This window comes from Sycon ciliatum, chromosome 12 (genome assembly GCF_964019385.1).
Source record: "Sycon ciliatum chromosome 12, ocSycCili1.1, whole genome shotgun sequence".
Taxonomy (NCBI): Eukaryota; Metazoa; Porifera; class Calcarea; order Leucosolenida; family Sycettidae; genus Sycon; species Sycon ciliatum.
The window spans coordinates 1-9,392 of record NC_088654.1 but is presented as its reverse complement, the minus strand read 5'-3'; the positions used below and the strand labels follow the sequence as shown (position 1 = coordinate 9,392).

The 9,392-nt window shown below is 50.3% G+C and overlaps 1 protein-coding gene across 1 annotated transcript; it reads right to left on the bottom strand.

Annotated features, from left to right (window-relative positions):
- Positions 1 to 612: 612 nt before the first annotated feature.
- LOC135828681 (uncharacterized) lies at positions 613 to 1,692 on the bottom strand. Its single transcript, XM_065341102.1, has one exon. The coding sequence runs from the start codon at positions 1,690 to 1,692 to the stop codon at positions 613 to 615; it is 1,080 nt and encodes a 359-aa protein (XP_065197174.1).
- Between the last annotated feature and the right edge of the window lie 7,700 nt (positions 1,693 to 9,392).

Sequence of the window (9,392 nt, the reverse complement as noted above, 5' to 3'; positions counted from 1 at the left end):
ATGCTGGTGGCACAGGGAGACGTACTTAATGCGGCTCATTATTACAGTAGTGCTACCCTTGTCAGCCGGACAAATAACTAGATGTTTAGCATCGGCTAGAAAGTGTAACGCGGTGGTCTCAATAGGACCCAAGTTGCTGGCCACCTTCTTAGGTTTGAAGTTTCTAACCGCTAGTTCAACGTCTCTCATAAAAGCTCTAACATCCGGTGAAATAGATGCTACTGGTGGATGCCAGTGTGACGGCTTATACAAGGAACGGAATCTATCGGGTGTACTGGATCTACCGTGGAAATGTGCTGTAATGGCAATGTTTCTGAGGAACTTTGAAATGTCAGCATTATCAATTCTCGGTAGTGAGTTGAGCCTAGGAACGAACTTAAGTCCTAGTCCTAGAAGTTCAATAAGCTCAACTGGTACACTTACGTCCAAGCACGTGATGGTGTCCCGTGAAGAACAGTTTTCGCGTAGAGATTGTTTAAGATCTGAGCTTTGTTTCCGGATTCGTTTACGGCGACGGCGCCTGTGGTTGGTGGTGTTACCTCCACGCCGTCGTTGTCGTCTGCGGGGGCTGTCACCGTCAGGAGGTCGGTCGTTGCGGTGGTCCCCAGGCCCCTAGCGATCGGCCGGGGCGTTACGCGCCGAGCGTCGTACCGGTTGCGGCGTTGAGGCCTGCTGTGGACGGCGGCGTTGCGTACGGCGTGCTGAGCTAGTCGTTGCCTGTTGTTCAGACGTGGGTTGAACGTCGTGATTAGAAGGTCGACGACGATGCTGCTTCGGCGTCTGCTGTTGCTGCTGCCTCGGCGTTACTGGCTGCTGATGTTGTTGCTTGCGTGGCGTCTTACGCTGCTGCTGTTGCTGCTGCTGCGGCTGTTGTTGTCGCTGCTGTTGGGGTGGGGCAGGTGTCACAACTGGTTTGTTGGCAGTACTATTTTCACCGGGCGGTGGTGCTGGTGCGTCGGCAAGGCATTCAGCATGGCTCCTAATGCGTCCAGCCAGTTCATCAACATCAATGCGTGGAGAAACGACCAGCTCGGTCTGGACGACATGTCGTACTGCTGCTGGGAGTGAGTGCTTACAGTCACTCAGTGGCTTTTTCGCCTCAATGCATGATACCCTCCTAGACTCCGCTAGCAAAATGCAAATTTCCTGGTTACATCTGGCTGTAACCTGCGCTATTTGTTCATCTAGCTTCGTGTCCCCGGTGGTCTTGGGCTTATGAGCCAATGAGAGTGGCGGTCTGAATTGCGCAAGTCTCACCTCTGCATCAAATAGTGCATTGACTGCTTTGGTGTAGAGCTTGCAGTGTTTGACAAATGTGTCTACAATGGGTGTGAATAATTGGGCATATTTCCCCCATATGTAGTCAAGGTCGACACGAATGTCGCCAAGCTCATCATGCTGGTGTGTCACAGTAGACTCAGACTGCGCTAGACGTGCCAGATGTGCGGCTTCGGCGTCCAGGCTGTCTGCGCCTACTGTGTGTGTGCCTGTCTCTGTGTGTGCGTCTGTGTTGGCTGATGTGCGTGCATCTAACTCAGTGCGTGCATCTCCAGTGGTGTGTGCATCTAAATTGGTGCGTGCATCAGCTCTAACACGTGCATCAGTGACTGGCACAGTAATCTGTCTATCTCCCCCTTCCTCATCACTACTAAAATTAATAATGACGTTCTCAGGACTATTACTGTTACTCATATTTCTACTATGGACAAGGCAACCTAGCCAGCGGAGTCTAAAGAAGGCATACAAGCATGCGGTTGATACTCACAAACCCAACGGTGTCCCAGTATATCAGGATCTGTGTCGAATCGACGACAGCGCAGGCACTAGTGGTAGGGTTAGGGCTAAGCAGGTTCCACGACAGCACCGCGACCTCAATCCACACAAGTTTGGGTAGTAAGTATTGCAAGTAATATTTTCAGAGTTGTAGACTTCACAAACAAAAAAATTTGCTACAGCTGTTTCGCTGCCAAAGTGGCAGCTCATCAGGCAAGAAAGTGAAGGATACTGAAATGAGAAAGCAGGACCTAGTTATATAGCTCTAGGAGTCGTGTGCAAAAAATTGTCTACGTGTATTAGACACTTTAGCAAGGGGCACAAAACAGGGGCCTATGCTGCTAGACAAGGAGAAGCGGCGGGAAGCCCCACGCTAGAGTATTTTGTATAACGTACATCCTGGGCGGGGGGGGGGGGGGTGCAGTGCATTGCTAGAGATTGTAGAATTGGAAAAAATTCCTCAAATGCAATAGCTGTGCAGCAGGCCCGGGGTCTGTATAGATGCGTACCGTATTTATGATTGGCAACCGAGAGGGTCTCACTGGCTGCGAGTTATAATTAGGTATGGCAAATAGATAGCTAATGCAGCAGGCCCGGGGTCTGTATAGATGCGTACCGTATTTATGATTGGCAACCGAGAGGGTCTCACTGGCTGCGAGTTGGAGTTATAATTAGGTATGGCAAATATGGTGTAGTAGACAGCCAGATAAATGCGTACGGGGGGTTAGGGTTCGGGTTAGGGTTAGGGTTAGGGTTAGGTGCAGTAGAAAGCAAGACCCTATGCGTACGGGCGGGCTGGGGCTGTGGTGCTTACAAATGTTTATGTTGAGCGTATGCTCCCAGTGGTTTTGACTTGCGCCATGCAATGAATGGTGGGGGTCCCAAATATTGTAAATTGTGGCGTGTCCAGAGTGTGCGTAGAGTACGTGACATATTCCTAGGGTTAGGGTTAGGGTTAGGGTTAGGGTTAGGGTTAGGGTTAGGGTTAGGGTTAGGGTTAGGGTTAGGGTTAGGGTTAGGGTTAGGGTTAGGGTTAGGGTTAGGGTTAGGGTTAGGGTTAGGGTTAGGGTTAGGGTTAGGGTTAGGGTTAGGGTTAGGGTTAGGGTTAGGGTTAGGGTTAGGGTTAGGGTTAGGGTTAGGGTTAGGGTTAGGGTTAGGGTTAGGGTTAGGGTTAGGGTTAGGGTTAGGGTTAGGGTTAGGGTTAGGGTTAGGGTTAGGGTTAGGGTTAGGGTTAGGGTTAGGGTTAGGGTTAGGGTTAGGGTTAGGGTTAGGGTTAGGGTTAGGGTTAGGGTTAGGGTTAGGGTTAGGGTTAGGGTTAGGGTTAGGGTTAGGGTTAGGGTTAGGGTTAGGGTTAGGGTTAGGGTTAGGGTTAGGGTTAGGGTTAGGGTTAGGGTTAGGGTTAGGGTTAGGGTTAGGGTTAGGGTTAGGGTTAGGGTTAGGGTTAGGGTTAGGGTTAGGGTTAGGGTTAGGGTTAGGGTTAGGGTTAGGGTTAGGGTTAGGGTTAGGGTTAGGGTTAGGGTTAGGGTTAGGGTTAGGGTTAGGGTTAGGGTTAGGGTTAGGGTTAGGGTTAGGGTTAGGGTTAGGGTTAGGGTTAGGGTTAGGGTTAGGGTTAGGGTTAGGGTTAGGGTTAGGGTTAGGGTTAGGGTTAGGGTTAGGGTTAGGGTTAGGGTTAGGGTTAGGGTTAGGGTTAGGGTTAGGGTTAGGGTTAGGGTTAGGGTTAGGGTTAGGGTTAGGGTTAGGGTTAGGGTTAGGGTTAGGGTTAGGGTTAGGGTTAGGGTTAGGGTTAGGGTTAGGGTTAGGGTTAGGGTTAGGGTTAGGGTTAGGGTTAGGGTTAGGGTTAGGGTTAGGGTTAGGGTTAGGGTTGTGTTGGGTGGGGGGTGGTGGGTGGTGGGTTGGTGGGTGTGTGGTGTGGTGGTTGTGGGTGGTGGTTGGGGGGGGGATGTGGGGTGGTGGTGTGTGGTGGTGTGGTGGAGGGTTAGGGTTAGGGTTAGGGTTAGGGTTAGGGTTAGGGTTAGGGTTAGGGTTAGGGTTAGGGTTAGGGTTAGGGTTAGGGTTAGGGTTAGGGTTAGGGTTAGGGTTAGGGTTAGGGTTAGGGTTAGGGTTAGGGTTAGGGTTAGGGTTAGGGTTAGGGTTAGGGTTAGGGTTAGGGTTAGGGTTAGGGTTAGGGTTAGGGTTAGGGTTAGGGTTAGGGTTAGGGTTAGGGTTAGGGTTAGGGTTAGGGTTAGGGTTAGGGTTAGGGTTAGGGTTAGGGTTAGGGTTAGGGTTAGGGTTAGGGTTAGGGTTAGGGTTAGGGTTAGGGTTAGGGTTAGGGTTAGGGTTAGGGTTAGGGTTAGGGTTAGGGTTAGGGTTAGGGTTAGGGTTAGGGTTAGGGTTAGGGTTAGGGTTAGGGTTAGGGTTAGGGTTAGGGTTAGGGTTAGGGTTAGGGTTAGGGTTAGGGTTAGGGTTAGGGTTAGGGTTAGGGTTAGGGTTAGGGTTAGGGTTAGGGTTAGGGTTAGGGTTAGGGTTAGGGTTAGGGTTAGGGTTAGGGTTAGGGTTAGGGTTAGGGTTAGGGTTAGGGTTAGGGTTAGGGTTAGGGTTAGGGTTAGGGTTAGGGTTAGGGTTAGGGTTAGGGTTAGGGTTAGGGTTAGGGTTAGGGTTAGGGTTAGGGTTAGGGTTAGGGTTAGGGTTAGGGTTAGGGTTAGGGTTAGGGTTAGGGTTAGGGTTAGGGTTAGGGTTAGGGTTAGGGTTAGGGTTAGGGTTAGGGTTAGGGTTAGGGTTAGGGTTAGGGTTAGGGTTAGGGTTAGGGTTAGGGTTAGGGTTAGGGTTAGGGTTAGGGTTAGGGTTAGGGTTAGGGTTAGGGTTAGGGTTAGGGTTAGGGTTAGGGTTAGGGTTAGGGTTAGGGTTAGGGTTAGGGTTAGGGTTAGGGTTAGGGTTAGGGTTAGGGTTAGGGTTAGGGTTAGGGTTAGGGTTAGGGTTAGGGTTAGGGTTAGGGTTAGGGTTAGGGTTAGGGTTAGGGTTAGGGTTAGGGTTAGGGTTAGGGTTAGGGTTAGGGTTAGGGTTAGGGTTAGGGTTAGGGTTAGGGTTAGGGTTAGGGTTAGGGTTAGGGTTAGGGTTAGGGTTAGGGTTAGGGTTAGGGTTAGGGTTAGGGTTAGGGTTAGGGTTAGGGTTAGGGTTAGGGTTAGGGTTAGGGTTAGGGTTAGGGTTAGGTTAGGGTTAGGGTTAGGGTTAGGGTTAGGGTTAGGTTAGGGTTAGGGTTAGGGTTAGGGTTAGGGTTAGGGTTAGGGTTAGGGTTAGGGTTAGGGTTAGGGTTAGGGTTAGGGTTAGGGTTAGGGTTAGGGTTGGTTAGGGTTAGGGTTAGGGTTAGGGTTAGGGTTAGGGTTAGGGTTAGGGTTAGGGTTAGGGTTAGGGTTAGGGTTAGGGTTAGGGTTAGGGTTAGGGTTAGGGTTAGGGTTAGGGTTAGGGTTAGGGTTAGGGTTAGGGTTAGGGTTAGGGTTAGGGTTAGGGTTAGGGTTAGGGTTAGGGTTAGGGTTAGGGTTAGGGTTAGGGTTAGGGTTAGGGTTAGGGTTAGGGTTAGGGTTAGGGTTAGGGTTAGGGTTAGGGTTAGGGTTAGGGTTAGGGTTAGGGTTAGGGTTAGGGTTAGGGTTAGGGTTAGGGTTAGGGTTAGGGTTAGGGTTAGGGTTAGGGTTAGGGTTAGGGTTAGGTTAGGGTTAGGGTTAGGGTTAGGGTTAGGGTTAGGGTTAGGGTTAGGGTTAGGGTTAGGGTTAGGGTTAGGGTTAGGGTTAGGGTTAGGGTTAGGGTTAGGGTTAGGGTTAGGGTTAGGGTTAGGGTTAGGGTTAGGGTTAGGGTTAGGGTTAGGGTTAGGGTTAGGGTTAGGGTTAGGGTTAGGGTTAGGGTTAGGGTTAGGGTTAGGGTTAGGGTTAGGGTTAGGGTTAGGGTTAGGGTTAGGGTTAGGGTTAGGGTTAGGGTTAGGGTTAGGGTTAGGGTTAGGGTTAGGGTTAGGGTTAGGGTTAGGGTTAGGGTTAGGGTTAGGGTTAGGGTTAGGGTTAGGGTTAGGGTTAGGGTTAGGTTGTTAGGGTTAGGGTTAGGGTTAGGGTTAGGGTTAGGGTTAGGGTTAGGGTTAGGGTTAGGGTTAGGGTTAGGGTTAGGGTTAGGGTTAGGGTTAGGGTTAGGGTTAGGGTTAGGGTTAGGGTTAGGGTTAGGGTTAGGGTTAGGGTTAGGGTTAGGGTTAGGGTTAGGGTTAGGGTTAGGGTTAGGGTTAGGGTTAGGGTTAGGGTTAGGGTTAGGGTTAGGGTTAGGGTTAGGGTTAGGGTTAGGGTTAGGGTTAGGGTTAGGGTTAGGGTTAGGGTTAGGGTTAGGGTTAGGGTTAGGGTTAGGGTTAGGGTTAGGGTTAGGGTTAGGGTTAGGGTTAGGGTTAGGGTTAGGGTTAGGGTTAGGGTTAGGGTTAGGGTTAGGGTTAGGGTTAGGGTTAGGGTTAGGGTTAGGGTTAGGGTTAGGGTTAGGGTTAGGGTTAGGGTTAGGGTTAGGGTTAGGGTTAGGGTTAGGGTTAGGGTTAGGGTTAGGGTTAGGGTTAGGGTTAGGGTTAGGGTTAGGGTTAGGGTTAGGGTTAGGGTTAGGGTTAGGGTTAGGGTTAGGGTTAGGTTAGGGTTAGGGTTAGGGTTAGGGTTAGGGTTAGGGTTAGGGTTAGGGTTAGGTTAGGGTTAGGGTTAGGGTTAGGGTTAGGGTTAGGGTTAGGGTTAGGGTTAGGGTTAGGGTTAGGGTTAGGGTTAGGGTTAGGGTTAGGGTTAGGGTTAGGGTTAGGGTTAGGGTTAGGGTTAGGGTTAGGGTTAGGGTTAGGGTTAGGGTTAGGGTTAGGGTTAGGGTTAGGGTTAGGGTTAGGGTTAGGGTTAGGGTTAGGGTTAGGGTTAGGGTTAGGGTTAGGGTTAGGGTTAGGGTTAGGGTTAGGGTTAGGGTTAGGGTTAGGGTTAGGGTTAGGGTTAGGGTTAGGGTTAGGGTTAGGGTTAGGGTTAGGGTTAGGGTTAGGGTTAGGGTTAGGGTTAGGGTTAGGGTTAGGGTTAGGGTTAGGGTTAGGGTTAGGGTTAGGGTTAGGGTTAGGGTTAGGGTTAGGGTTAGGGTTAGGGTTAGGGTTAGGGTTAGGGTTAGGGTTAGGGTTAGGGTTAGGGTTAGGGTTAGGGTTAGGGTTAGGGTTAGGGTTAGGGTTAGGGTTAGGGTTAGGGTTAGGGTTAGGGTTAGGGTTAGGGTTAGGGTTAGGGTTAGGGTTAGGGTTAGGGTTAGGGTTAGGGTTAGGGTTAGGGTTAGGGTTAGGGTTAGGGTTAGGGTTAGGGTTAGGGTTAGGTTAGGGTTAGGGTTAGGGTTAGGGTTAGGGTTAGGGTTAGGGTTAGGGTTAGGGTTAGGGTTAGGGTTAGGTTAGGGTTAGGGTTAGGGTTAGGGTTAGGGTTCGGGTTAGGGTTAGGGTTAGGGTTAGGGTTAGGGTTAGGGTTAGGGTTAGGGTTAGGGTTAGGGTTAGGGTTAGGGTTAGGGTTAGGGTTAGGGTTAGGGTTAGGGTTAGGGTTAGGGTTAGGGTTAGGGTTAGGGTTAGGGTTAGGGTTAGGGTTAGGGTTAGGGTTAGGGTTAGGGTTAGGGTTAGGGTTAGGGTTAGGGTTAGGGTTAGGGTTAGGGTTAGGGTTAGGGTTAGGGTTAGGGTTAGGGTTAGGGTTAGGGTTAGGGTTAGGGTTAGGGTTAGGGTTAGGGTTAGGGTTAGGGTTAGGGTTAGGGTTAGGGTTAGGGTTAGGGTTAGGGTTAGGGTTAGGGTTAGGGTTAGGGTTAGGGTTAGGGTTAGGGTTAGGGTTAGGGTTAGGGTTAGGGTTAGGTTAGGGTTAGGGTTAGGGTTAGGGTTAGGGTTAGGGTTAGGGTTAGGGTTAGGGTTAGGGTTAGGGTTAGGGTTAGGGTTAGGGTTAGGGTTAGGGTTAGGGTTAGGGTTAGGGTTAGGGTTAGGGTTAGGGTTAGGGTTAGGGTTAGGGTTAGGGTTAGGGTTAGGGTTAGGGTTAGGGTTAGGGTTAGGGTTAGGGTTAGGGTTAGGGTTAGGGTTAGGGTTAGGGTTAGGGTTAGGGTTAGGGTTAGGGTTAGGGTTAGGGTTAGGGTTAGGGTTAGGGTTAGGGTTAGGGTTAGGGTTAGGGTTAGGGTTAGGGTTAGGGTTAGGGTTAGGGTTAGGGTTAGGGTTAGGGTTAGGTTAGGGTTAGGGTTAGGGTTAGGGTTAGGGTTAGGGTTAGGGTTAGGGTTAGGGTTAGGGTTAGGGTTAGGGTTAGGGTTAGGGTTAGGGTTAGGGTTAGGGTTAGGGTTAGGGTTAGGGTTAGGGTTAGGGTTAGGGTTAGGGTTAGGGTTAGGGTTAGGGTTAGGGTTAGGGTTAGGGTTAGGGTTAGGGTTAGGGTTAGGGTTAGGGTTAGGGTTAGGGTTAGGGTTAGGGTTAGGGTTAGGGTTAGGGTTAGGGTTAGGGTTAGGGTTAGGGTTAGGGTTAGGGTTAGGGTTAGGGTTAGGGTTAGGGTTAGGGTTAGGGTTAGGGTTAGGGTTAGGGTTAGGGTTAGGGTTAGGGTTAGGGTTAGGGTTAGGGTTAGGGTTAGGGTTAGGGTTAGGGTTAGGGTTAGGGTTAGGGTTAGGGTTAGGGTTAGGGTTAGGGTTAGGGTTAGGGTTAGGGTTAGGGTTAGGGTTAGGGTTAGGGTTAGGTTAGGGTTAGGGTTAGGGTTAGGGTTAGGGTTAGGGTTAGGGTTAGGGTTAGGGTTAGGGTTAGGGTTAGGGTTAGGGTTAGGGTTAGGGTTAGGGTTAGGGTTAGGGTTAGGGTTAGGGTTAGGGTTAGGGTTAGGGTTAGGGTTAGGGTTAGGGTTAGGGTTAGGGTTAGGGTTAGGGTTAGGGTTAGGGTTAGGGTTAGGGTTAGGGTTAGGGTTAGGGTTAGGGTTAGGGTTAGGGTTAGGGTTAGGGTTAGGGTTAGGGTTAGGGTTAGGGTTAGGGTTAGGGTTAGGGTTAGGGTTAGGGTTAGGGTTAGGGTTAGGGTTAGGGTTAGGTTAGGGTTAGGGTTAGGGTTAGGGTTAGGGTTAGGGTTAGGGTTAGGGTTAGGGTTAGGGTTAGGGTTAGGGTTAGGGTTAGGGTTAGGGTTAGGGTTAGGTTAGGGTTAGGGTTAGGGTTAGGGTTAGGGTTAGGGTTAGGGTTAGGGTTAGGGTTAGGGTTAGGGTTAGGGTTAGGGTTAGGGTTAGGGTTAGGGTTAGGGTTAGGGTTAGGGTTAGGGTTAGGGTTAGGGTTAGGGTTAGGGTTAGGTTAGGTTAGGGTTAGGGTTAGGGTTAGGGTTAGGGTTAGGGTTAGGGTTAGGGTTAGGGTTAGGGTTAGGGTTAGGTTAGGGTTAGGGTTAGGGTTAGGGTTAGGGTTAGGGTTAGGGTTAGGGTTAGGGTTAGGGTTAGGGTTAGGGTTAGGGTTAGGGTTAGGGTTAGGGTTAGGGTTAGGGTTAGGGTTAGGGTTAGGGTTAGGGTTAGGGTTAGGGTTAGGGTTAGGGTTAGGGTTAGGGTTAGGGTTAGGGTTAGGGTTAGGGTTAGGGTTAGGGTTAGGGTTAGGGTTAGGGTTAGGGTTAGGGTTAGGGTTAGGGTTAGGGTTAGGGTTAGGGTTAGGGTTAGGGTTAGGGT